This window comes from Cephus cinctus, unplaced genomic scaffold (assembly GCF_000341935.2).
Source record: "Cephus cinctus unplaced genomic scaffold, Ccin1 Ccin1_scaffold0193, whole genome shotgun sequence".
Classification (NCBI taxonomy): domain Eukaryota; kingdom Metazoa; phylum Arthropoda; class Insecta; order Hymenoptera; family Cephidae; genus Cephus; species Cephus cinctus.
Window position 1 is genome coordinate 91,908 of NW_014332914.1, and position 27,338 is coordinate 119,245.

At 35.5% G+C, this 27,338-nt stretch overlaps 7 protein-coding genes across 17 annotated transcripts; 4 read left to right on the top strand and 3 right to left on the bottom strand.

Moving 5' to 3' along the window:
- Nucleotides 1-1,738: 1,738 nt before the first annotated feature.
- LOC107264850 (26S proteasome non-ATPase regulatory subunit 7) lies at nucleotides 1,739-3,985 on the top strand. The gene is made up of 5 exons (XM_015733555.2): nucleotides 1,739-2,056; nucleotides 2,205-2,297; nucleotides 2,439-2,617; nucleotides 2,685-2,888; nucleotides 2,967-3,985. Exons 1-5 carry the CDS (start codon nucleotides 1,882-1,884, stop codon nucleotides 3,270-3,272), a joined length of 957 nt encoding a protein of 318 aa, XP_015589041.1. The 5' UTR covers nucleotides 1,739-1,881; the 3' UTR covers nucleotides 3,273-3,985.
- Nucleotides 3,986-4,082: 97 nt separating this feature from the next.
- On the bottom strand, nucleotides 4,083-13,313 carry LOC107264844 (protein artichoke). Of its 4 annotated transcripts, XM_025082048.1 has the most exons (11): nucleotides 12,193-13,313; nucleotides 11,709-11,963; nucleotides 9,795-10,058; nucleotides 8,557-9,727; nucleotides 7,766-8,472; nucleotides 6,884-7,208; nucleotides 6,548-6,814; nucleotides 6,258-6,411; nucleotides 5,970-6,185; nucleotides 4,768-5,889; nucleotides 4,083-4,688 (listed from the first exon to the last, which is right to left on the bottom strand). In XM_025082048.1, exons 3-11 carry the CDS (start codon nucleotides 9,953-9,955, stop codon nucleotides 4,141-4,143), a joined length of 4,671 nt encoding a protein of 1,556 aa, XP_024937816.1. In that variant the 5' UTR covers nucleotides 9,956-10,058; nucleotides 11,709-11,963; nucleotides 12,193-13,313; the 3' UTR covers nucleotides 4,083-4,140. The 4 variants fall into 4 exon arrangements, with proteins under 4 accessions (XP_024937816.1, XP_015589029.1, XP_024937817.1 ...); XM_015733543.2 differs by having other exon boundaries at nucleotides 11,709-13,313; XM_015733544.2 differs by having other exon boundaries at nucleotides 4,567-4,701; nucleotides 11,709-13,313.
- Nucleotides 13,314-13,461: 148 nt separating this feature from the next.
- Nucleotides 13,462-15,637, top strand: LOC107264848 (L-threonine 3-dehydrogenase, mitochondrial). Of its 3 annotated transcripts, XM_025082052.1 has the most exons (6): nucleotides 13,462-13,786; nucleotides 13,874-14,137; nucleotides 14,237-14,404; nucleotides 14,483-14,497; nucleotides 14,831-15,097; nucleotides 15,352-15,637. In XM_025082052.1, exons 1-6 carry the CDS (start codon nucleotides 13,645-13,647, stop codon nucleotides 15,513-15,515), a joined length of 1,020 nt encoding a protein of 339 aa, XP_024937820.1. In that variant the 5' UTR covers nucleotides 13,462-13,644; the 3' UTR covers nucleotides 15,516-15,637. The 3 variants fall into 3 exon arrangements, with proteins under 3 accessions (XP_024937820.1, XP_015589040.1, XP_015589039.1); XM_015733554.2 differs by lacking the exon at nucleotides 14,483-14,497; XM_015733553.2 differs by having other exon boundaries at nucleotides 13,463-13,786; nucleotides 14,237-14,497.
- On the bottom strand, nucleotides 15,554-17,650 carry LOC107264846 (DNA primase large subunit-like). The gene is made up of 7 exons (XM_015733547.2): nucleotides 17,470-17,650; nucleotides 17,049-17,386; nucleotides 16,749-16,976; nucleotides 16,538-16,675; nucleotides 16,092-16,470; nucleotides 15,839-16,006; nucleotides 15,554-15,774 (listed from the first exon to the last, which is right to left on the bottom strand). Exons 1-7 carry the CDS (start codon nucleotides 17,618-17,620, stop codon nucleotides 15,680-15,682), a joined length of 1,497 nt encoding a protein of 498 aa, XP_015589033.1. The 5' UTR covers nucleotides 17,621-17,650; the 3' UTR covers nucleotides 15,554-15,679.
- Nucleotides 17,651-17,814: 164 nt separating this feature from the next.
- On the top strand, nucleotides 17,815-21,992 carry LOC107264851 (ubiquinone biosynthesis protein COQ9, mitochondrial). Of its 4 annotated transcripts, none has more exons than XM_015733556.2 (5): nucleotides 17,815-17,952; nucleotides 20,796-20,990; nucleotides 21,069-21,412; nucleotides 21,505-21,735; nucleotides 21,837-21,992. In XM_015733556.2, exons 1-5 carry the CDS (start codon nucleotides 17,904-17,906, stop codon nucleotides 21,870-21,872), a joined length of 855 nt encoding a protein of 284 aa, XP_015589042.1. In that variant the 5' UTR covers nucleotides 17,815-17,903; the 3' UTR covers nucleotides 21,873-21,992. The 4 variants fall into 4 exon arrangements, with proteins under 4 accessions (XP_015589042.1, XP_024937818.1, XP_015589043.1 ...); XM_015733557.2 differs by having other exon boundaries at nucleotides 17,816-17,952; nucleotides 20,821-20,990; XM_025082050.1 differs by lacking the exons at nucleotides 20,796-20,990; nucleotides 21,069-21,412; nucleotides 21,505-21,735; nucleotides 21,837-21,992 and adding an exon at nucleotides 18,576-20,667.
- LOC107264847 (suppressor of cytokine signaling 4) lies at nucleotides 20,589-26,583 on the bottom strand. 3 transcript variants are annotated; one of them, XM_015733552.2, is made up of 4 exons: nucleotides 24,294-24,817; nucleotides 23,616-24,226; nucleotides 23,326-23,551; nucleotides 20,589-20,725 (listed from the first exon to the last, which is right to left on the bottom strand). In XM_015733552.2, the coding sequence occupies exons 1-4, from the start codon at nucleotides 24,549-24,551 to the stop codon at nucleotides 20,723-20,725; spliced, it is 1,098 nt and encodes a 365-aa protein (XP_015589038.1). In that variant the 5' UTR covers nucleotides 24,552-24,817; the 3' UTR covers nucleotides 20,589-20,722. The 3 variants fall into 3 exon arrangements, with proteins under 3 accessions (XP_015589038.1, XP_015589036.1, XP_015589037.1); XM_015733550.2 differs by lacking the exon at nucleotides 20,589-20,725 and adding an exon at nucleotides 26,009-26,583 and having other exon boundaries at nucleotides 22,183-23,551; nucleotides 24,294-24,579; XM_015733551.2 differs by lacking the exon at nucleotides 20,589-20,725 and adding an exon at nucleotides 25,282-25,427 and having other exon boundaries at nucleotides 22,183-23,551; nucleotides 24,294-24,579.
- Nucleotides 25,321-25,839, top strand: LOC107264852. Its single transcript, XM_015733559.2, has 2 exons — nucleotides 25,321-25,719; nucleotides 25,806-25,839. Exons 1-2 carry the CDS (start codon nucleotides 25,355-25,357, stop codon nucleotides 25,816-25,818), a joined length of 378 nt encoding a protein of 125 aa, XP_015589045.1. The 5' UTR covers nucleotides 25,321-25,354; the 3' UTR covers nucleotides 25,819-25,839.
- Nucleotides 26,584-27,338: the final 755 nt, after the last annotated feature.

The following is a 27,338-nucleotide window of genomic DNA, read 5'->3' on the forward strand; positions in this document are numbered from 1 at the left end:
CGTCATGTACGCTCTGTTTAAACGCGTTCTGATTGGTCGCATTACTGCAACTTCAATCTTGATTATCTCGAAATTTTGATATATGAAATAAAAAATGAAAATACACGTATTCATTAGAATTTGAAAAGGAATGTAACGGTGTTACTACAGTGCGTTTCATAACGAACACCCTGTATAAATAAAGTTCATCATGAAACATACATTTTACTGCGCGGGGTTCTCTTATTCCTGATTCCGCTCCTGCCCAAGAGAAGGATATTACGGTCCTTACGATTTGCTCTCTCTTTCTATTCTCGATTACACTTTCTGCAGTTACAGTGAGCAGTCCAGTACTATATGTCGATGTACCTAATCGATTGATGGTCGTTTGGTGGTCATGGGTGGCCTAATTAAAATATTTGGTGGTCTATCGTTTTCTTTTAATTAAATAATTAAAATTAGACCGTGAAATTAGTCGAAAAATAAATACAATTAGGGCTAAATAAATTCCCAATCGTTTGGTGATTACTACAGATGGTTAAGCGTTTCACACCCTTTACAAATATCACAGTGACTACGTTTACACGACGTTCTTAAACCGGTTTAATTAAAACCGATCTAAAGTAATAGACAATTCATAGACATTTCTACTTGTAAGGAATATTTGAGATTGTCTATTTTTTTTTAATCAGTTCTAATTAAACTAGTTTAGGACATTTGGTGGTCATTAGTTAACGCACGAGATACGAAAAATCGTACCTCACAGAATCACAGAATCGACTGTGTACGTCAAATGTAATGAAAATGTTAAAATCGAATAGCTATTAGCCAATCGCTGTGCTTATCTTCTTTTGACTCAACACGCGATTAGCTAACAACTATTCGCTTTTCGTATTTTCCACTGAACTCTAACCATACTGGAATCCGTATGGCAGTGGTGGGGGCCGCGGAACGAGAGATAGCTAGGATACAGATCAGTGTAGCAGCCTGTCTGCAGACTGTCTGTATCACACACCGTACAGTCCCTGAAAAAGTTTAAGCTGGGATAAAGCAGTGCGCACGGGGAAGACTAACCCAACATAACCTGAAATAGTGGCACATATTTTATTTCGAAGACTGCTAAATATTTTTTTGTCGTTTTTATAAGGCTCTATATTTATATGATGGAGCCTAGATAGGATTTATATGTACTTGTATTTCAGTGCTCTTTCCATCGCACCACGGCTGGCACTGATGTGTCGGCAGGACAACATTTTTGTAGGACTGGTACATCACATGCGCAGTCCAATTCGAAAAGGACAACTTCATCCATGAAGTGAGTGAGACAGCTGCGCGCTCGCCGGGTTACCTCCGAATACAGGCGTACGGATTCCAGTATGGTTAGAGTTCAGTGGTATTTTCACTACATTTATTTGAGATACACAATCGACACCCTGCAGCACTATAGGCATCGAAGGCTGGGATTGGCTGAGAAATGGATTCAGCTTCCTCTTATGCAGGGTTTCCTTTACGGGTACCAAAAGTTAAAAACTGTATACCATTGGTTTTATAAAATTACCAATTGGGTAACAACCAATAGTATACTAGCTTCTAACAACTGCAACAGTGACTACGTTTACACGACGGTCTTAAACCGGTTTAGTTAATACTGATTTCAAGGAATTGTCGACTCATAGACATTTCTACTTGTAATGAATATTTGGGATTGGTCAATTCCTTTAGATCAGTATTAACTAAACCGATTCAAGATCGCCGTGTAAACGTAGTCATTTTTACTGGTCTATGATTTGTATGAAGAGACCACATTCGGTGGCTCACACATTTGGATTTGATTCAGGGCACGTTCGTTCGGAGTGATTCTAGAGCATACGTTGTAGCGTTTAGCGCAGAAAGTGATCAAAAATGCCGAGTCAAGAAGTACTCACGACGAAAGTGGTGGTTCACCCTTTGGTGCTACTAAGTGTAGTGGATCATTTTAATCGTATGGGAAAAATTGGAAACCAAAAAAGAGTAGTTGGAGTGCTTTTAGGATGTTGGAGAGCGAAGGGGGTATTGGATGTGTCAAATAGTTTTGCAGGTTAGAATTCACGTAAATCATATAATATTTTGTATTAATTATTATGAATACTGCGACGGATATAATACCTTGTTTTATCATATATATCTTTTGTATGTGCAAAAAATGTACAGTATAGTATATGTAACTGCTAAATTGTTATTTTCAGTACCCTTTGATGAGGATGACAAGGATAAATCTGTATGGTTTCTTGACCACGATTATTTGGAAAATATGTATGGGATGTTTAAAAAAGTTAATGGTAAGAATAAAAAGAATGATTGATAAATGACAAATTTTTAATATGAAGTTAAATTTTTCTTTGAGTTATATTAGTCTAGTATATTATGTTATATGTTCTATGTTCTTTGTCTGATATCTTTTAATTGCATTACTCTTTTAGCTCGCGAAAAGGTAGTGGGATGGTATCATACTGGACCTAAACTTCATCAAAATGATGTGGCAATTAATGAATTGATTAGGAGATATTGTCCAAATTCAGTATTGGTTATAATTGATGCCAAACCTAAGGACTTGGGTCTTCCTACAGAAGCTTACCAAGCTGTTGAAGAAGTTCATGATGTCAGCATAATTTTTATAAACTGTGTCACTTCTTGATTACAAAATATTATTTTGTTCTTAATTGTAGGATGGTTCACCAACCTCTAAAACCTTTGAGCATATCCCAAGTGAAATTGGAGCAGAAGAAGCGGAGGAAGTTGGTGTAGAACATTTACTTAGGGATATAAAAGACACGACTGTTGGGACACTTAGCCAAAGAATTACAAATCAGCTTCTTGGCTTGAAAGGACTTCATGCTCAAATTCGAGAAATCAAAGATTACCTCCTTCAGGTTTGTATTTAGTTTCAATAAAACATTCTTCCCTTATGGACAATAAGTATATCACCTAAAGTACTTATTTCATGATAGGTGGGCAATGATAAATTACCCATCAATCATCAAATTGTCTATCAACTGCAAGATATCTTCAACTTGTTACCGGATATGACGCAAAACACTTTCGTTGATTCTCTTTATGTGAAAACGAATGATCAAATGCTGGTAGTTTACTTAGCAGCTCTGGTCAGATCCATCATAGCTTTGCATAATTTGATCAACAACAAGTTGACTAATCGCGACGCGGAGAAAAAGGAGACGGACAAGAAAGAAGCAAAAAAGGATGAAAAGAAAGAGGAGGATAAAAGGGACGAGAAGGAAAAAGCTAAAGTGAAGTGATGGATGATTGGAGAGTGATCTTAAAACCGGTCAAAGTGGCGATCGGTCAATTAAACTTAAGAACGATTTGAATTTTTTGTATAAATCTATCGTTAGTAAAGATCCCTTCAACCTGTACAAATCAACATCGCATTCTGAAGAAATGACGGTCGACGACTTAGCGAATACTTGAAGTAAACAAAGAGAATATTTACGAGCAATGAAACATGGTGGAGCATCGATACATTTTTAATTGCAAATGAAAATCATACAAGAGCATAATAAAGTTAGCTGGATACTCATACAAAGACAAGTCTTCAATAGCTGTGATGTTTGCAGAGCAACTGGTAAGATGACGCTCAATGTATGCATTTTTATATATCATTCTTTGAACAATTAACTAAGAAAAGAAGTAGTTTAACTAAAAGAATATAGCATCGTATGTTTGGCAAGAGATTTGTACTCTTGTCAATAATTCAATGAAAATTAAATTCTTTATTTAGCATGAAGAAAACTTCGCGATTTCTTAAACCATCAGAAAATTCGGACCCAACTTTTGGTGCACTTTACCGAACGTTACACTGTCCATTACTTTTGTTTTCTCCATTTTATTCATATAGCGTATGATTCTTCGATCGTGATACTGCCGATCTGTACTAAACAATGTATTTTATATAAAACCTAGCTTTCACGAGGCCGAACTGCATTATTAATAAAAGTCCATCATTCGTCTACGTTCTTTACGTGCTTTTGACTTTTTCTTTTTTATCTGAATATACCTAACTTTTGATATCTTAAAGTATCCATCATGGATTAATATAGTTAACCAAATCTCCTGGCTATACAAAAAACCTATAAATATTTATACAAACTTTTATGCTGCGAGTCATTACAGATTACATAGTAAGAAGTATATCTGAACCACAATTAATGTCCACGAACAAATAGTTGTTTTATCAACACTACAACTGTAAACTACTCCTACAAAAGATTCAAGATTGGTATCATTATAATGCTGAAAATACCAATTGAATGAACTGTCTTCGATCAGTTTCATATTCTCATCTGTATTGTCCGTTGATTCATTTACTCTTGTAGTTGAAACTTCCTGCTGTCGATATTCTTGGAAACCTTTATCAGCTGCATCGGCTTGCAGTTTATCTCGATCATTATTGTGATACTGTTCTGCAGTAGAGGCATAATTAGGAGAAGGAACTTTAGTAATAGTCGAGCGTCCCACAGGACGTGGCAGATTGGCTATAACTGGAATTTGTCCTCCAGGTACTAAAAAAGTTGACAATGCGGAAGCTTCCATGTTACGCATTGCTTGTGAGGTCAACTGTGGATTTTCCGTAGGACGAATTGTAGTAAGAGTTGTCATGGTTGATAAAAATTGTGTAGATAAAGTCTTATCAGTTGTCATGATATTGGGATTATCTACAATATAAAACTACAGATACTTACTGTACACAGTAATATTAGTTTTATGTCCATAATTATCAGAATCCAAACTCACCTGTCACTATATCTTGCATTATAGTTGTCATCGCTTCTGTTGTTGATTCTTTAGAATTAAAATGTTCTTCACGGTTCCAGTAACTACTTTTCTTTGCTTCAAATACTTCCATAGTGGCTGTTATAGTTTCCTTACTGCCACCTCTTATGGTTTCTTTGGCCTTTGACTTTGGCGTTGTCCATACTATCCTACTAGCTACTTCACCCTGAGAACCTGAAAAATGTTTAGTCTCATCCGCATCTTCGTCAAGCCTTTCTCCTTTATAAATCTCAGTAGCTGCAGTAATCTCATCAGTAGCCGCTGTTGTATAATCATCGGCCATTGTGGTTGATTCAGTAGTTTGACTTCCGTTGAAAGGAACCTTTGAAGAATTTTTAGAAACGGATGTGATCAAAGGCATGTTTCTCACCGTTGACAATTCTTCGCGTATCTTAATAACCGTCTGACGTCTCCCGCTAGACAATTGTGATTTCTCAGTAGAAGAATTGAAATTTTCCACTTTTTTGTGATCTTCCTGATATTTAATATCCATTTCGTTTGAATGTCGATTTTTTAATGTTTCATTTGATTTCTTTTCTCTATATGCAATCCAAGGGTCCACTATCGGTACAAAGCCACTCTGTCCTCTAGGTAGAGGAACAAAACCACCCCTGTGTATTTCCGGTTCAGTTGGCGGATATACTCTGTGACTTCCTTTTCCAGGTCTACCGGAAAAATCGTTTTTACGATCAGCTTTCCTTCCAGCAGTGCCCCAAAGGTTAAAGTTCAGACTCGGTATTGGTACACCGAAGAATGTGAATCCTGAGCTACTTGGTGATGGCGGAATCATATGCTTCCCAGGCAACGTCTTGTTCCTCTGTTTAGCAGTTCCTGCCGTTGTGTCCTCGCTAATAGTTACCGGTTGAGACTGCAGTTGTTCCGGAATTGCCTGCGATACTTCCGGCGACGGCGGCAACGTGGTCGGCAATGCAGTAGAATTCAAAAATGAAGAAAGGCTCGAATTCTCATAAGGATAATCTACATACTCGTCGTAAAAGTAATCTGATTCATTTGGCAATGGTGGCAAGGATGTCGGATTTTTCAAATTCATCCATGGTGCCACTCCTTCGGCGTTTCCAAATACTAATGAATAAAGAAAATTAAAAACCATATCGATGCAGCTGCAAATTACGTATAACATGTCTGATGGAAGTTCAACTTACGAGACGAAGATGCCGATGACGGAGAACCAGTACTAATAACTTCAGCTTCGCATCCAGGAAGAACATGCTCTACTTGTCTTTCTCGTTGACAGTCCTCGCGAGATAGTCTAATTTCCCTGAAGAGAGAACCGTCAGCACACCTAGGACCATCAGCGGATGCTTGCTGAAGCCACCCTCGTAGCCAGAGCATTCCACATGAGCAAGAGAGTGGATTTCCTGTTACATATTTAAATTATTCTCAAATATTATTATATTAATTTTCTTTTATCAGTAACCAAAATCAATTACCATCAATATCAAGGATTGCTATATTAGATCTAAGCCTCTTAAAAGCATTCTCTGAAACGGACGCCATTCTGTTATTTCTCAAACTTAAAACGCGTAATCTGGGCATGTCGTCAAAAGGTGAACCCTGAATGGTGCAAATTCGATTGTTGTCCATCTATAAAATAAATACGTACGCCGTAATTAGACATTTTGAATAACTATCTTCATCTAGCATAACTAACGAAGAAACCACTTTATAATTGTATGAAGTTTCACTCTCCACGTGAAAGTGACGCTAATACAATTATTACCTTCAGTTCGACTAACCACTCCATGGGCGCTAAACTCTCGCTCGCGATCCTGGACAAGCGATTGTTACTCAAGTCCAGGACTTCCAAAGACCTGAGACTTTCCAGACCAACGTGATCCAAACTAGGCAGCATATTGTAGCTGAGATTCAGGAATAGTAAATGTGGTACGTTTATAAAGGCACCACCTGCAATTTCCTGAAGATGATTTTCCTGCAATTCGGCACTCTGAAGAAGCGGCAATTCCGAGAAGGCACCATTGGGTATACTCTTAATGATAAAATGATATATTATTAATTAAATAATTTTCTCTTGTTTTAAGGATTTCTACAATGTTACCTGTAGACGATTCTTTCCAAGACGCAAGGCTTGCAATTCTGGCAAAGCCCTTATGGCGTTCCTCTCAATGACTCTCAAGTCATTATTTTCTAAATCTATCAAGGATAACCTTGGCAATCTATCAAATGCTCCCTCTTTTAATTCTCTTATCTTATTTCTGACAAGTTTCAATTCCAGCAATGATGTCAAGCTGCTAAGCGTCTCCGGGGACAGGATATTCAGGTTGTTGAAGCTCAAGTCGAGTACCTGAAGTCCTTTTAAGTCGTGCAACGATCCGGGTAACTCGGTCAGGGTATTGTGTGAAGCGTACAGCTCACGAAGGTCTCTGCAATTGTCATAAACATTTATCTTAATAGTTGGTTCCTGTTTTTCATAAGTTTCCTTAGCCAGTTACCAACTATGACGAGAATATTACGCCAATGACAATGCTAAAGTACTATCAGAAGATCAGGGACAAACAAAAATCTCTAAACATTATATCTAATAGTGCACGAGGTTTCTCATTCGTTAGATACAATACAGTTATTCCATTTATATATAATTTATATTATTATAATAAATAACTCGACATGCCAGGATGCCGATAGGACGAAAAGAAATTATTATAAGCAAAAGAACATGGGAACTTTCTAAGCACCAATTTGCCAGTGATGCAACCCAGAAGCAACAGTGAGTGAAACTAGTCTTCCACTAGTGCAAGTATATAAAACGGCAAGAAAAAAAAAAGAAATAAAGTGACAATGCTCGAGGCTTTACGCTTCGCATAATTTTGAAAACGGTCTAAAGGTGACAACTGAGAAAGTCGAGACAGTGATAATTGGTCGTGTGGTCGTTGTCTAGACATTGAAAAATAAAAGTATATGCATACACATATATGATTACCTAGTATTGATAAAAGTAGCATGTGGAATGTGTTTCAGATGATTCCTACTTAGGTCCAATATTTCCAATCTTGAATTCTCCTGAAATATCTCAGGTCTGATCATTTCTAGTCGGTTACCCATTAAATTTAGGTCCACGAGGATTCCCATGGACCTAAAACTTCGACCATGAATTGATACCAAATTATTGTTTCTTAGATCTAATTGTTCTAATCTTGACAGACCATCAAATGTTCCATCTTCAAGGAGTCGCAAAGAATTATATCCAAAGTTTAATTTTCGTAAATTGGACAGTCCGTTCAAAGATCCTGGTGATATTCTCTCAATTCCATTTGCGCTGATATCTAAGGATTTCAAGACTGGAAGTGCCAAATCTGGTGAGGTCGTCGGTGGAAGAACTAGTATTCTATTCATCGGCATGTGAAGATGTTCGATATTTCTTGGCAGACCTGGTACCACCTCAACTAAACGATTCCAGCCAATATCCAATTCATATAAATTAGATAAATGTCGAAATGTCATTGGATGAATGGCTGACAGCGCGTTTCGGGAAATATTAATATGCTCCAATGCCGGAACTCTCATGAATGATTGTGGTTCTATAAGTGTAATACTATTTCCACTGAGATCTAATCGTCGCAGGTTAGGTAGATTAGCCAATAGACGTGGTTCTATATGTCGAAAATAATTTTCTGACAAATCTAAACCCTGAGAAATACATATAATTAATTTATTTTATGTGATAATCAGGATATAATAAATTGACTTACAAGTATTCTATGTTAAGATTACCTTTAGGGCTGGTAAATTCCAAAACGGTACCTCAATCAGATTTGTCAAAGAATTGTTCCTGAGTCTAAGTTCACGAAGTGCTGGCATAGCAGTAAATGTTTCTCTCTGGAGGAAGTTCAGTCTATTATGATCCAAATGGAGTCTCTCCAACGTGCGATGACCTCTCAGGGCACCAAATGGTATTTCTTCAAGTTGATTATAACTCGCATCTAAGAATTTCAATCTTGGTAACGCTTCAAGAACTGATCTCAATTCCGCAACATGACTAAGATCATTATTAATCAGCCACATTTCTTCAAGACTATTGCCTGTTCTTTGCGGCAAAAATTCTGGATGTATTCTACTGATTGAATTATGATTAAGATCAATGATCCTTAGCATTGGCATCCTTTGAAAGGCTCCTGGAAAGATTTCAGAAATTCTGTTTCTTGACAGATACAATCTATTCAGCATAGGAAGATCCATAAAGGAAGCTTCTCCGAGTCTTGTTATCCTATTGCGGTCTAGTCGAATAACAGAGAGCATCGGCAGATCTGTAGCTGCCCTTCCTACCATAGTAGCATCTCCAATGGAATTTCCAACTAATGAAATTTCTTTCAGTTCCGGTAAAGAGATCATAGATCTTGGATGAATCCAACTGATACCACAGTCGCTGATATTAACGAGTTTTAATCTTGGCAAATCTCTCAATAATCCGGCTTCAAGCCTGATCAGTCTATCACTACCAAATATATGGAGTTGCTCTAGATTAGGTAAATCCCTGAAGTTCGTTGGTGTTAATTCCAAGAGAGCTGCCGAATTGATCTGTAGATATCTCAGTTTTGGTAATCCTGAGAATCTTGGTAATCTCATCATTGACTGACTTTGCAATGTGATTGCTTCCAGACCTTGAAGATTGTCAAGGCTATCAATTGGCAGCGATCGTAGATCAGGTTCCACCATGAACAATTCCAACAAAGAATCATGTAGGCCTTCCAGCCATCCTGAAGAGACTCTTTCGAGTCTGTTGTTCCTCAGCATTAATCTGAGTACACGAAGACTCGCGAATGTACGTCCTGGTAAGCTTGGCAAATTATTATTCTCTAAAATTAATTCATCCACAGGACGTGCAACATAATGGCTGACTGCTTCCAGACCTGCTAGAACTTTTGGCAACTCGCTGTGGCTACACCTAAAATTTCATTACGATTATAAGGACCTGTCTACATATATAATTTCCAATCGAGCTACCTTCCTACCATATTTGAAATTCCATGTCTCGCGTAGAACATCTACAGGGTAGAATCCTGTCCTGTGGAGGACATCCATATTCAGGACTGACTTGAGCACCTGAACCCAAGGAGTACAGTATCAGAAGTCCTGCTACGAGAAGACCTCCTCCTTCGGGCGGTTTACCCATGATGTATGTTGATCACATTTGTCTTTTTATACCCATGAATCCCAAGGCCACATCACCTTTAAATTCTCATTCCAATTTCATCCATTAACTTCCAGATGTATTCCTGGTCATAAGCAATATATAACATACATGAGACTTCTTCTTCGACGCTGAAAATTGCTTACGGTCTCACGACTTACAAGATCACGGAAAACGTAAACAGTCATATAGATATTTGATTCATTAACCCTTTCACTACTACGAGCCACTATAGTGGCCTTACATAAGATGCCACTGAGGTACTACGGGTCACTATAGTGGCCCTCCATAAGACGCACTGAGATATTACGACTAGCCGTTCTGCAAAAGTATCTCACTCTAGACATGCATTGGTAGTATTTTATTTTGCATCATTTGTTTCTGACAGCCGAAATAACTCAATGCTTAGCAATCTATATGCCTCGACAAACAGTCTCGAGGTACCGCGGCGGAGAACCCGCCCGTAGCGAAAGGGTAAAAAATGTAATAGATTTCATCTTCCTGACATAATGCATAAAATACACAAGTATAGTTTGTACCAATAAAACGTAAATGTACAACCCTTGAGCGTCACGCTATTCCCTTCTAAGTACAGACACGTTACGGTCACAAACGACAAAATTGATGCTCATACCGTAAGCAAACCTGAGGACCGCTAGACAATCATCCTCCGTAATAATTACCAACGTACGCGTGTGAATCAAAGTCATTTTAGTTAGAAAATAAAGAAATTCCGAAGCTAATTATCCCAGAGACTGGACTACTAATTAATTCTTAAATTACCGTACGTAATGTATATCTGCACAGTAATAAATCTATTTATTGCATAGATGTGAATGCTATTTATCTTTTAACGGTAGTACAGTTATCTATGATATTGCGCAATCTTGCATATAAATTCATAAAGCATCCATTGTATATGGGATAATAATTTTCGAGGATACTGTCAAGCTCCAACAAGTATGTTTCATAACAATCTTTACCAAGGAGTTTATAGACGAACGACGACCTGGAAAGCAGGTGAAACGTGAAGAATATCGAAGCTATACGTCTACCTTCTGTTGTGGTAAACGCTTTCAGTATACGAGACCAAGTAGGAAGCATCGTTTATACAAACAGATCGAAACTTTCCCGGAAATTAAATTTTGACTCGGATCAATGAAAATTTCGAGGTTGAAACTGTGGGCCAATGATTTTGACTTATCAGCATGATTTTTATTAAGTCTGTATAGGTATCGGAATTTTAAATGAAGATGTACAAGAATTTGAATTTTTTTTCTATTTCTTTTGTCGTTGCATTGACGGATATCGTAAATATACGAAAATATCGATTGTTGTACTTCGAGAATCGCATTGTAACAGTGGAATTTTTATTGGATGACAACAGAGAAGCGAATAAAGTGCACGAGTGAAAGTCATTCTTATTTCCGTGATATTTTCTACGGACACTCGTACGTCTAATCATACGTCGTTATGCAATTCTGAAATAATTATTTCTTGGTTTTACGACGAAGTCGCAAAAAGTATAAACAGTTATTGGAAACATAGTAAACATAATGTATAAGTTGCATATAGTAACTAAAAAAAAACGTTGTTAACTCACGAAGTATTTCATTAATAAAACGACAAACCTTATGGTGCTAAATATGAAATTTGATAATAAAACTTCTTAAAATCGTCTAACAAGTAAAACGAATTTTAATTGGAAATTTCTGTAATAAAATTGTCTACTTACATAGGCGCCAAAAGATGTATCCAAAAGAAAAAATATTACACCAGTTTCAATTACTTATTGCAAAATGATATTTGCTGCACTATTCTTTCAGATACCGCCAAAGCAAATGGAATCACAGCACATGAACCGTCAAAGTCATACAGAGAGTTGAAAACGAGTGCACATCAGTACATCTCCAGAGTACAAGTACCAAAAGTCCTGAAGAAGTTTCGTGCAAAGGTGTAGTCGTATGAAAAGAAGGAGGATGCCCAGAGCCTGGTGGCGGTAGAAAAAAAAAGGAAAATAAAAGAAGGAGAATTGCGAAGTGCGTATCCAGAGACCGTGAAGACATGCTTCCAGGAAATCTTTCCTTTCCCTCGAATCTCCATTCAAATCGCTGAGACGTTAACATTTTTCCAAATAATTCGCCAGCCTCATATACATATATGCATGGGTTTCCCAATTGGATTCGCTTTAGCGAGAAATGTCTTCCCTATTAGCACACCTGATACGAAGAAGTCTTGGTCTGTTTCTCACCATGTCTTTGAAACGTCTTCTTAAAGACGTACAACCTGACACATCTTCTAACATTTTTGTACACAAAATAAAAAAGTCATGATCGCTTTATCTCCTATTAGAGGTATAAAGATGGATGACGATCATGATCATGCTAATGTAGAATCAACTAATGGCAACTCAGATGAAACTGATACCACACGTTGCTATACACAGACAAATAATTTCCCTTCTTCAAAACATGCAACCCAACACGTGTTCTAACATCGTCGTACAAACAACAAACAAGTCATGATTGCTCAAACTCCTGTTATTGATATAAATATTCATGGCACTCACGATTGTGCTAATGTAGAATCAATCGTCAGAAGCACAGAAACAGCCGGGACCGTATGCGGCCATACACACATATTCTTTATCTGTCAATTGGAACAAACACACAATACACACGCCACGAGCACGCATGCACACAACATATATATATATATTGAACAGCGAAGGCTCTGCCGTTTCTGTGTTACAATTGGCTGATTCTATCGTCAGGTTTATAATCTTGAGTGTTCATTTTGCAAATAATAAATTCTAACTGACCCTGAAAAACCATAATCACATATACTTCGAAATCTGGTATTAATATTTATCTATGTACTTGATGAAATGAACGCTTAGAGCGACAAACAAGTACTAGGTGTGAATATTCTTTTATTAATTAAAAAAAAACAAAAAAGCTAAACATTCAGATTATTCTCTGCGGAACAACGTGTGATATTAATTTCGAGCAGTTGTAAAGTTCTAATGCAACATATCCGATTGAAAAAGTTATTTAATAGTATTTCATATATGATGAATCGTAGATTTTTCAATAAAAATCCGGTTCATTCTGAGTATTCGAAAGGTAAACGCAAAGTTTTAATTGATCAAACACGTTCGCCTATATGTAGAAATTAATTATGTATATCTGTAACTAAAACATAATTATGGAGAATTTTTGGTACAAATTACCAAGTCGACAAAGACATCTTCAGAAGGTATTACGTATTGTTCTTGGACGTCTCATGTCTAAATAACGTTCTTTTGATGTCTTCGGAATTTCTGCTGCCTGGATATTATCGGTCCAATCATGCGTACGTTCATCAAGAAGAAAACAGGCTGTGGTTTATAAGAGAACGTGGATATTATTACGTAAACGGTTACACACACACGCGCCTTAACTGGTTTTCAAAATGAACCATAATATATTATGAATAATTATACGAGAGCTCACTGCTTATTTGCCAGTTGCGAATGGCTAACAGGCAAGGATTGACCTCTTATAAAAATTCTTACATATGCTGTTTTTACTTCATATACCATGTTATTTAAATCTTTCTAGAAAATTCTGAAAATTTCTGAAGTAGTGATTTGCTTGTTTTAATTCCAAATAAAAATATAATTTAAAAATATGTTAACAAGAATTCTCTCGAAGCATCGTGACCTGAGAAACATCCTGAAACATTTAAATACCGGAAACAGGGAAATTAAGTACTCGACGAAGACGAACAGTAAATGTAAAACGAGTAATCCACCTAGAATACTCATCACAGGTAAGTTTAGTGATTTCAATTGATTGTAACCTGTTCCATATCGAAGAATTTAGACTGAGAATCAATATCAGATCCTTTCATCACCAGGTGGTCTTGGACAACTTGGCACCGAGTGCGCGAAATTACTTCGTAAGAATTACGGAAGTGATAACGTCATCCTTACAGACATCATCAAACCAACTGATGAACATTTGGAAAATGGTCCATTTATCTTCGCGGATATTTTAGACTTTAAAGGGCTGCAGAAGATCGTAGTGAATTATAGGATTGATTGGCTCATCCACTTTAGTGCTCTTCTCAGCGCAGTTGGAGAACAAAATGTCCCGTTAGCTGTTAGAGTGAATATAGAAGGTAAAATGATTGATTATCAAACACTAAAAAAACAATTAGTTGTTGCATTTTATATATTTTGCAAAATGTATTTTCCTATTTGCCATAACATTTACTCAGGTATGCATAATGTCATCGAGCTGGCTAAACAGTACAATCTGCGAATATTCGTACCATCTACGATTGGTGCATTTGGTCCTGATTCACCACGTAATCCAACTCCAAATGTGACTATCCAACGTCCAAGAACAATTTATGGTGTCAGTAAGGTGCATGCTGAGCTTCTTGGTGAATATTATTACCATAGATTTGGATTAGATTTTCGTTGCCTACGATTCCCTGGTGTAATAAGTAGTGACCCACCAGGCGGTGGTACTACCGGTAATTATAGTCATACAATTATTTAAATATTATCAATAAAGTACGTTTGCTAGAATTCAACGTGATACTTTAGTAAAATGTCGGAGCCTGATGGCAAATTTCCCTTTTTAGAGAATTAGAGCGAGCTTAAACTCTTTTAAACTAATGATCCGGATAAAATTTTCATAATTCTAATTCTATCTTATTAAATCGAAACGACCTGGTTTCTTCTTGCGTTTTATGAAACTGACAATTCGGAAATGTTTGGATCAATATATTCGATATTTATTAATGCGTTATGCGAAGGCGGGTAAGAACGTAATTAATGATATTAATTTCTTTATTTTTTTTTAGATTATGCTGTAGCAGTTTTCCATGAGGGTCTTATAAATAAAAAATATGAATGCTACCTGGAGCCACACACTAGGCTTCCAATGATCTATATCGAGGACTGCTTATCAGCGCTCTTTCAATTTTTAAATGTACCGAATGAAAAATTACGTAGGCGAGTTTACAATGTTACTGCCATGAGTTTCACGCCCGAGGAATTATTCTCCAGGCTCACGAAGCATATTCCGGACTTACAAATTTCTTACAAACCTGATAGCCGACAGCTCATTGGTAAGTAATTAACAATTATTACATATTGATAATCATAAAATTAATGATAGTTTTTACTCGTCTTATTGTACACTCAAATGGAACTCATGTGATTTAATGTAATGTGATTACCTTTCGCGACGTATGGTAAATAATTAGATATTTATCATTAAGTAAACGACAACTCTATTAGTTTGGTAAAGCTTAATAATTATATGATCGTAAAAAATGACAAGAGTGATGATGTTTTATACTTTCTTCTTTATCTTTCAAAGCTGAATCTTGGCCTCAAGTATTCGATGACAGCGAAGCCCGTTGTGACTGGGGATGGGAGCACAAATATGATCTTGACAAACTTGTTACAAGTATGTTGCGTGACGTTAATCAAAATTGCATGCCTAAATTAAATGATTTAGCTGAAGTCAATAGTTACGTTTAAGGATGAGCTAGGAATTGTGGTTATCACGGATACCTAAGTTCTAAGAAAAATATTTATTTTCTTAAAGGACGCCGATACAGAGAAAAAACAAATCAATAAAGACTAATATAAACTTAGGTTAATCTGACTTTTTTTTTTAATCCACGAAATCTAAACCCGTCATATTAAAATAACATATCGTGATCCTCTTCCGCAATAGATTTGGTTTTCTGCCGCTTTATCGCAGGAAGTCTGTTTGAATTTTCCGCACTTGCAACATCTAGAATAAATACATTAAAAAACTAAAGTCTGTATATCTGAATTAAAAGATTTGTCATGCTTACCCGCTTTAGAATTTCCTCTATTTGTTAATATTTCTTGACTTTCTACAAAGTATCCATTGGGATGCATAAAAGTATGAGAAGGTGGAGATTTATGAACAAATTCAAAATATTTTGTACAAGCTAACAAATAATGACCACCCGTTGATAATGTTGTTATTTCTTGCACATCTATAAAATTACTATTGTCATATCATGTGCATCTCTTATTATACATTAAAATTTGTTGATAATATTGTATAATAAAAATACTGACCAGCTATTGACATGCCAATGTTCAACAATTTTTTCCGAAGTACATCAATATTCATATGTTTATATGGACAACCATGATACTCTCCAGATGCAACGGTTGTATTTATTATTTTATTACATCCGTAAGGAGTATAATTAGTATGTTTTCCTTCTTTACCATAAGCATGTCGAATTGTATAACTATATTGTTTTTCAAATTTATCAATATCCATTACTTTTGTGAATTCCTCTCTCCAAAATCTCTCGGCGTTCTTCAAACTGATACCGATGCCCTTAAGAAATAAACCATATTGAAGTCTTCCAGAATGCTTCAGATGATGATTAGTTCTCAGAGTTTCGTGAAGTGTCCTCATACATAGAGGATACGATGATTGTGATAACTAAAAAATAATATTAAAAGTATTTTTAAATTAAGAATTGGTATATCTTAAAAATCAAAATAATTACCTCGTCCAACTTTTCAATAGGTGTAGAAGTAGTGCTCCATACTACTCGGGTCATACCAGTAAAACAATTTGGAAGATTTTTTAAAAACGAACTTATTCTCATATCATTTGAAATATTCTCTAAACATTCAGATGCATACTGAAACATTAATTATATTTTAAGATTATTTCATTAACATACAAAATTTTGTAAACCTGAAAATATTACTTACATTGAACTGAGACTTTAAGTGTCGTTTAAAATAAGTAACAAAGATTGAGACCAGCTCCTTCTGTGGAATATAGGCCATCCCTTTGTTCAAATAAACTTTACGACTTCTAATTAAATCAATCACGTTTTGAAAAGGCAGTTTATAAAAGTCAGTAGTGTCAATATTATTAACTGACAATGTAGAGATATGAAGCAAGTCTCGAAGTTCATCCTTCTCACATTGTGATATCTAAATTAAAAAATAAATTAACCAATTTGAATTAGATTGAGATAATCCTGAAGGAACATTATATATACATACTGGAGTATAATTGAAATTGTTCAGTATTAACAATTTTATAATTCCCTCTTTGTTCAAACCAGAAAATCTCCATTTAAAAAACTCCACTTCATTAATAGAAAACCACTTCTGAAATTCCATATTCTGAGAGTATGCCAATGTTAATATAAAATGTGAAATGTGATCTCTCCTTCTTGCTTGAAGTTCAATATCACTATGAGAAGAACATCCTTGACCATTTAATAATTTAGCGTAGTAAGTGAAGCCATTCTTCTTTAAATCCTGATGCAGTGCGGTTCTGCGTGCCTCAGAATTTTTAAGATCTGTTCTTGCAATTATAGATTCCACTAGTTGAAGAACTGAAAAAACAATACTTGCATTCTAATGACCTTGTATGAATAAAATATAATATATCATCTTTACATGTAATATAAAATTTTACCTTTAACTCTTTCAACAGCCAATTCTTGAAACTCACTCAATTCAACTTCACCAGTTGGTGGTGTTTGATACAACTGAACGTCGTGAGGATATATTTCTTCAAGACTATTTATATCACGCTTAATCGTATGTCGTCTCCTTGTGTATTCCATATTCTTTCTTTAGTAATACAAATAAAATCCAAAATCAACTACTTGTACATTTAAAACAACTTGTTAGAGAACTTTTCCAAGACGAGCGGATAGTCCAACTTGGTCCAACTGAGTCCAACGAAGTCGTGAAGGCGCCAAAAATCTTAACATTTCTTTTCTGTCGATAACCACAACGTCAAGTACGTTATCTACCGAGTCAATTTGTTGAGCACAATTTATTGAGCACGACGAGAAATTCGTTTTTAAAGTCGAGCTCAGTCGGGCTTCAGGTGGAATTGTGAATATGTCTGTATGCAGTCTTCTCCTGCTCCGAAAAGGTTTTTCAGTGAGCGGTGAGCAAATTTCCTTCTCTCGTACAAATACAAAAAGATTCCCATTTGTAAAGGCACTTCTTGTTTTCTCATGGGTGTGTCATGTCGAATATTTGATTGTAATTATCGCGGGAATAAGGATTGCGTACTAAAAATCTTTATAACAATTCGAGAATCCCTCCGTATGGTCGAAATTTCTTCCACTAAACAAAAGAGAATGTTCGGCCGATAAAGGAGAATTAATTTTATTTTCGTTTATTTGGGAAAAATTCAATTTTCGCAAGACGCGTACATTTGCGGTTGGAGTTCGTACGTTGCGAAAGCAATTAAAAGACATTTTACAAGAAAATATCCTGGATTCATTCCCTGATTTCCAAGCGATCTGTTGTGAAGGAAATCGATTTTTGCTGCATTATCTACTGCTTATGTGCAAATACTCAGAATTGATCAAATTTCATAAGATTACCCAAGTTTCTCAGCAAATAATATATACTGTATGTTGGAAGCCTATCAAAAATTAGTGAATATTATTCTCATTAAAGTTATATATAAACTTTGAATATATTTTTCAATATTGCGAATATATTAATCTTTGTAAAAGGAGAAGATCACGTGTGATATATAAAGTTGCTTAACCTTAGCAGCAATGTCAAAATCAAAGTGTGACAAACTCTTGGCAGAAAAGTTTATTCAAGAGCTTGAGATATTTCTCAAGAATAATGAGCCAGAAAAGGCTTTGGAACTTTTTATCAGTGAGAAATATGCAGCTGTCATTCCTGATTCTTCATGGGATGTCATTCCACTGGTCTCATCTTATCTTACAATGACAAATAAACTCAATGAGCAGCCCTTATTTAACTGCTGTATAAGGATATTGGATATTGTAGCTGAAAAATGTTGTCCGTCTGAGACAGTTCTAGAATTTTTGGAACAAGTAGAATGTGACGACTATGATGTAAAATTTTCTGTGCTTCTAAAACCTCTTGGAACAAGCTTAACCAGAATGGATGATAAAACAAAAGCTATCGAATGGTGTATCAGTACAATAAGAGCATATACAGATGGTCTTCCATTGCCATACACTGAGACAGAAAATAATATTCAGGACAAGCCTCACATTGATGCAGACGTGATGTCAAGAAGGATCATGAAAGTGTACAGGAATATTCTCAACTTTCTGGAGCCATTAGTCAATGAAGCATCACTTGAAAAAGGAATCACCAGCAAGAGTCGCAACTACCTCTTGAGTCTACTTCTTTCACTGTTGGGAAAACCGTTCTGTTATATATCAACAGAACTTGTGGACTTGGAATCGATACTTACAGGAGGAGGTCGTTCCATAGCAGAAATGATTGTCACTTATATTACATATCTTACGGGTGATTCGTTTCGCTTTCTTAAAATTCTTGATGACCGATGCAACCAGCGTAATAGAAAACTCATTGGGGATTCAGACAAGCATGAATCACATGGAAATTCCGAGGTCAATCTATTTGCATCAGAAGAAAACGTATCTGATCTCGCGTATGCGCAATTTTACTACCTCCTCATGGAACTAGAATCATTACAAAACAAATTACCCCGAGTATACCATCCACATTATCTTATACATACTTGTTTCTATCTTGCAAAGTGCCTTTTACAAAAGTCCAAAGACACACTTATCCGTAAGGGTTTGAGACTGATACAAATATTATTAAAACATGTAGACAAATTTTCAGTAGGTCCTGATGCTTTGGAATTATCGGTTCACTCTGAGCTCTTTGGTACAATAACAAAAATCATGGTATACTGTGAATCGGAGAAAGAACGACACACTGCTCTTCAGGTCTTTGAAGACTATTTAAAGATTTTTAATTTACAAGCAAGATACTTGGTGATTTTGCATTTGTACGAAACTAGCAATCATACTGGCTTAATAAGCATCATTACTAATGCATTTAAAAGCTCCATAGTAATGTGCCTCAATGAAAATCCGCACAATCCCTGTTTCCTAGGCAAGAAAATGAAAACTTTATTAAGCAGAGCTTGTAGATTATCTCATGGTAGTGCAACAGACTTGATAGAGATATCGGATGAAGTTATCACAGCTCTAAATCTCCTAAGGTTCCTAACTATTAGAGACAAAGAAAATGCCACTGGCATTTGGGATTACATAGAAAAATTGCAAACTGATTACTTAAATCCTTTGAGAAAGGGTATAGATTTAGCACATGCACACTGGAAATATAAAATAAAGGATCTGGAGCTTCAGAAAAAGAAGTCTTCGAAAAACTTAAATACAACTTTGCCACACAATGCAAAACAAACTAATGAGTTAGATGATTCAGTAACAATAACAGTTGGCGGAGAAAATTTACCAGTTATGCCGATCTCAGAAAAAATTAGATTTTGCGAACAGGCAATGAATGCGTTAGATGTAATGGAAAGTATCCTTATTAGAGTGAATGAGTGTATTGCTGAGAATTCTTCGACATACTAATTCAAATGGCGTCTACAGATTTTCTGAAAGATTCTTTTCTTCATGTTAACTAATCGAATGGTGAATAGGTACACATTTTCGTCTTTAAATGTCATTTGCGTATACTGATCTATTATTAGAATGTTTATACAGCAAAGTACCATTATACTAAAAATTAATTTTTTAAAGTTGCACATTATTGTTGATGCGTATTTTAAGTTGTACACGATAATGTTCTTTTTTGTTTGTTGAATAAAGTATTTTCTCTACTTTCACATTCATTTGTCCAATTACATCCTCATATACTTCTGTTTATAAAATAATGGACATTCACTGGAAACCACAAAGAGAAGCATCGATCAAGCAATCTAAGTAAAAAATTACAGAATTATAATTTTCTTAGGTTTTAGAGGTTTATGGACTTCCAGGGCTCAGCTTGCTGATCAATCTGAAAAGGTTGCCCATGAGGATGGGGGAACTGAAAGTTCTGCAAGTGATGCTGAAGAGGAATATGACAATAACATTAAATTTAAAATTCTGAATGCTGCTTTACCTTTCGTAAACGATCTGGGTTGGAGCCAGCAAGCAATCAGTGCCGGTAGTACATAATATATAAGTATACACATTTCACTAATTACTATATCTCTATATTATATTTCTATAATGTGTGTAACAGGTGCAGAAACTATTGGCTATCCAGGAATAGTCCACGGTCTATTTCCCAACGGTGGGGCAGAATTAGTCCAACATTTCTACTCGAGCTGCAATCAAAATCTTAATAAGATATTAGAATCTGAAGCTCGAGCCATTGAAGATGATCCCTCAAAGCCAAAGAAAACACCTGTGTTCTACGTACGGGATGCTGTAGAGACAAGACTTAGAATGTTAATACCATACAAGAAAACTTGGCCACAAGCTATGGGTCTTATGAGTTTACCACCTAATGTACCTATGGCATTAGCTAATTTACTTACTCTAGTCGATGATATTTGTTATTATGCTGGCGACAGATCCGTAGATGTAGGTGAACAGTAGAGAAAATAATACAATCATAGTTGTTACAGCCGCAAAAAATAAAATCACTGACAGCACAAATCATTTTACTTTTCTAGTTTAACTGGTATACAAGGAGAGTAGTACTGGCGGGTATATACAAATCTACTGAGCTATATATGCTTCAAGATAATAGTGAAGATCATAGGCAAACATGGAAATTCTTGGAAAGAAGAATCGAAGATGCTGCACAGCTTAACAGATTGCTCTCTGCTACACCTGATTTAATACCACCACCTGATCAAGCAATAAGTCGAGCTACCGAAGCCGCCAGTGCCGCATTCATAACGGTAAGTTAAACTAAGATTAGCATTTCCAATCTATGTATATTAGAACATGAATGGTACGAGTGTAGATCTCTGATTAATGTAATGCCTTCATTTTATGCCAGGCACGAAATATACTCGGACTTAACTGGAATAGATAAAGCGAAGTATTAGAGTTCCGGGTACTATTTGCGCATCACGTGAATTCATTAGAGTATTTATAGCTTACATAAAAAATGTTCTTTTTACTGAAATAAGAAATAAAGCAGTATATTACAATACGTCGTCATTAATCCATTTCTTTCACCAATCTTACATGACTGAATAAGTGCATACTATTTTACTATGCATATTTTTTAATTTTATTTTATGTTCAATAATGGCATAACAGAAGTTCACTTAAATACCTATAGTTTTACGCCACACTATAATAATAATTATAGGCATAGAGAGACATGAGAAATCAATACCTACAGTCGTATCAGCTGTGCTATATTTCTTTACTATAAAATTCATACAACTCCTATGTTAATAGTATTATAAGTATCGTGTATACTCAGACTAGTTAACTAAAATTCATGCTGAATGAATTTTTAATATTTTTAGAAAACGTAACTTCATGATATCCTTTCATGGCCAAAAGTATGACAATAGCAAAATGACAAAGTATGAGTTGACTGTATGCATATATTAAATTTTAAAATATATAATATATTATTAATTAACAAATTATTTATTTATCTTTTGTTACCCTCAGTCTTAATTTGAAAAATGCTGCTTTGTTCAATCAAACGACTCGTATTTACACGATATACTATATCATTCTTATAATCTCCATCTGGAATTGTTAGACTTTTTATTGCGCAATGGCTTAACAATCACTGATCTATACAATGTGTTACGAACACTGAATACGACTTATTTAAAAATAAATCCATATACCTCTATAACCCCTTATGAACTTGACACTGTAGTAAGTGTACGAATCGCAGATTATTTGCATGCAACAATAGATAGTTATTTACAAATACCATTCTGACAACGGAAAATATTTATATTCATCTTCATCTTTATGCATAGTATCAGTTAATTGGAAAACATTTTTCCATAGCAGTAAATACCTATATCAATACTTTTTTCAGTTAAAATTAAATTCAGTAATATACCAAATATGTAAGACAATACGAGTTATCAGCCTCTAGAGAAATTGTCATAGTAAAAATCTCTTAACTGACGGATGAATATATTTTATAAAAACATGATTAAACATCTCAAAGAATAATTTTTTTCTTCAATGATTACAAAGACTTTATATCATATCACATGGAAGCAAACATTAATCTATTATTTGGATAATGTTAATGTAGTCACAAGCGAAATAGGTTGTTCCTTACAGACCTACATATGTCTGTATGGTAGAACCTTATTCTCTTCTGTACAATGAGTTTTTAAAATTTTTGTGATACGTTTTTTGTATTAATAATGTGCCTCTTCAATATAGCCTCTAATCGTTTTAGGCAAAGGCAATTTGTGAATGTTATCTAACCTAGTATTCTGGCGAATAACAAAGCGACAAAGATATTGCAAGCTCCTAACTTGTGTAAAGCGACTTACCGGTTTAATTAATCGTACTGGGAATAAAGGATAACCTGGATACCTGGGCCTTGAGTAACAAAACACTGCAGAATGACTCATCATCATGGAGTAATTGATTAAAGCAGATACTGATGAAAATCTTCCAGGTTTTGTATCAGTACAAAGGGAAAACATACCATTACTATGTTCTATACGAGCATGAAACAATTTCCCAGCTGTTTTAAAGCTCACTGTTAGCAAGTACCTGAATAAAATATTTAAAAATGGTTAGATTACAAAATTTAAATTGCATTTTGTTGAAAACGAACCTATCATCCGATGAATCTCGAACTAAAAATGCTCCATCAGGTTCAGCTTCTAATTTGGCATTAGCTTCATCTCCTGATATAGGTCCCCAATACCATCCATATTTGCTTAATTTGAGCAATTCTTTTGTTAAGCTGACTTTGGCTTCATTATCACTTGTACTTGGTGTATTGACATTTGGAGATGTTATTAATTCATCATCATTCATACTTCTAGACTGTACGTCTACCAGATCACATTCTGTTTTATCAGTATTATTAAAATAAGCTTCTGAATTTAATGCTTCAGCACCAGTAATCCTTGTTGAAGTGTATTCACATACTTGTTTTTCATTATTAGAATATAAGTCTGGTATTGTAATACTGCTTAATAAAAGTTCTTGCGAATTTTTATTTGCAATGTCAGAATAAGATTCTGCTGTGTCTATTGTTCCTGGTACACAGCAATCATTCCATGCTCTATCTCCTTCATAGTCAGAGCTTTCTTCTTTAGTATCACAATTGACAGCTGGTTTTTGTTCATTATCACCAACTTTTTTATCAGGTTTATCAGAAATCGGAGTTACATCCTCATCAATTTCATCTGATGTACTAAATGTTTCCACAGCCTTTACCTGAATGACATTTAACATAATATGACAAAATCTAAACAATATATATTAAAATAAATTGCATGTTTACCTTCTGTTTCAATTTGCATGACATCAGATTCTTCAGACATATATGTTTCTTAATCGTCTGAAAAACTCCTATAGGCATTTCATTAGTAGATGTACAGTCACTATCGCAAGCGTCAGTCTTGCTTTCATTAGAACTTTCAACTGATAGAGTTTTTTCTCTGGAGCCGTGTTTCCAAGGAAAGATGAAATATCCTGGCTTCATTTTACGCAGTCCTAGACCGCGATTACGTTCGGTCGATCTACCCGGACTCGTAGCCATTACCGGCTAACTTGTCCGTGAAGGTTGACTACAATACAGTCAAATAAATTCACGTAAATTATTAATTATTCAACTAATCCTGATGAACATTGACATTTTCAGTCTTTCGGCATGTGATCCTTTGTCTGTGGTCACTACACGCGGAATAATACGCCATCTATTTTCCGAACTTTAATATGCAAGTACGGGTTATAAATTTTCTAATTTGTAATCCCGACATTTTTGGGAATCTCAAAATTCTGTGTCCCTTCCACATGAGAGAACTGACATATTTCTTTTAGGAGAAACTAAAAAGGATATCACATAATATTCATTTTTGTATATAAAAAATTTTACACAAATATTACATTTCTTAACAATTTCACAGCGGGGCCTTTTGGGCTATGCCGAATGAGATAAAACATACACAGTTAAAATTCTTCAACATTGCACGTTTTGCAAGTCCTTGGAAGCTTGGACTGCATTCACGTTAAAATTCAGTCACTTGATAAGTGTCACACTTGTCACAATATTATGTCAATACAAAGTTTATTTCGATAAACATTAGTTAATGTGATGATATCCCATATACAGGTGGAAATCATGCTGAAGTTTTTAGAAATCGAAAAGGGTATTTTTCGATAAATGTGCAAGCTGTTTGCAATGCAAATTTAGAATTTTCCGACATTGTAGCGCGCTGGCCAAGATCGGTTCATGATTGCAACATATTTAATAACTCTAGAATACGTGCCTTATTCGAAGCTAATACATTTGGAGATGGATTATTAGTTGGTGACAGCGGATACCAACTGCGATCATATATAATGACACCGTTGGGTAATCCAAGAACTCGCTCCGGACAACTATATAATGAATCGCTGATTAGAACTCGAAATACTATTGAACGAACATTTGGAGTGTGGAAGAAAAGGTTTCCAGTCTTAGCTCTTGGATGCAGATTTCAGAAAACGGATACATTACTAGCTATGATAGTAGCTACTGCAGTATTGCACAACATTGCCAGACGTGCTGGTGAACTTTTGCCACCAGACGATCCGGCACTTCAACTGTCCGCACCATGGGAACACATTTTGAAAGAAGGTATAATAAGACACGAATTAAACAGGCCACATCGAAATAGGGTACAAAACCATGTGCAAAATGCATTAATAAATGGTTACTTCCAAAGGTTAGTGCGAACTCGCTCGATTTTATTTTTATTTATTTTTAATCATTGCTAGCGTTGAAACCTTTTGTAATGTTCATGTGTTTCAGCTTGATAAGATAAAATCGAGTAAGGATTTGTTAATAACAAAACTTGAGACATCGCACAGAGAGAGAAAGAGAGAGAGATACTCCTTCAAGTTTCCCTGAAGTCACGTCCGTTGCAGCAGCATAGGAAATAGTAAACAAAGGAAAAATTGAAATGCAAGAAAATCGATCTTGTGTATGATTAAAGTTCATTGCAACATACTCACGAAATTTGTTTTTCGAACTCCAGAATTTGTAAATACGACGAACTAAAATATATTTATAATAAAAGTATGTAGAATTGAAAAGTTCACTAAAAATGATTCTGTTTCCTGGAGGTTTCTCTTCCTTCCCGAAATATAGTTATTGCAGTTAATAAAAATGCGTTCATTTGCAAAAATATCCGTATAAAATATATTTGAGTACCAAAACTTTCACACAAATACAACTTTTTCAACATTTCTTAAATTTAATAAGGAGGTTCAGTCATTGTCGCTGACGTAGAAACTTATTAAGATTCTTTAGTTTTAAGATACTTATACTTAATTTTACTACTATTTTATATTGATAATAAAAATAACAAGAGATATGCGTAATAACGTATCCCTTCCACTACTTCATTCCGGAAAGCCAATCATAGAAGACATTTGAAAAGAAGTAAGCACTCGGTTAGACTTATCTTCAATGGACTATAGGTTTCCGAAAACCCCGGTTAAAAGTCTACTGTGGAACGCAAGTACGATAAACCGTCCGTTAAAGCAGCGGTTAGATTTAACGCTTGGTTAGCAAATCTCGCATTTAATCTCGAGTTGTGGAACTGGGCCTAAACATAGCGTTAGTTTCCACCGTGCAGAGTTTAAACAGAGTTAACCAATCACGTATAGGGGTTGAATGGAATTGACCAATAGGGCTGCTTGACTCTGTTTAAACTCAGCACGGTGGAAACTAAGCCAATAATTCTGATTGGCTTCTAGTACAGAGACGTACGATAAACGTCTACGAACCGTTGAGTGTAGATGTACGAACCATGTTCTGTTGTAGACGAAGCCTTAGGCCTATTTTCTTCAGCGCGGTTCAATGTATAAACTGCGTTTATCTTCAAAATACCACTGTCTGCTGATTGGTTAACAGCACAGTTCAACCGATTTGTGCACTGAATCGCGTCGAAGAAAACGGCCATTATTCTTTTTTTTTCTCGCGGACTTCAAATGTGTCTACCAGAGATGAGTAGGGTGTCTACAATCAATATAGCATCTGTTAAAAGAAATTTTCAATCCTTAACGTCTGAAAATTAATCGTACGTACATTTTAGGTTAGCTGCGTGTAGAATTCTAGTGTGTGATGTTTATACAGGGTGTGTCTTAAGCCCCGGACAGGAGACATACCGTTAGATCCGGTGTGAAAAAATAAAAATATTGGCGTCAACAATATTCAAAATTATTAATTAGTTTATTAATTATTACGTATTAAAGTAAGCCAATCATAAGCGCGTGAGAACTAGTAACTCCTCCTCAGTCTCCTCCCATTGGGGACGCGCTGAAGAAAATGGGCCTAAGG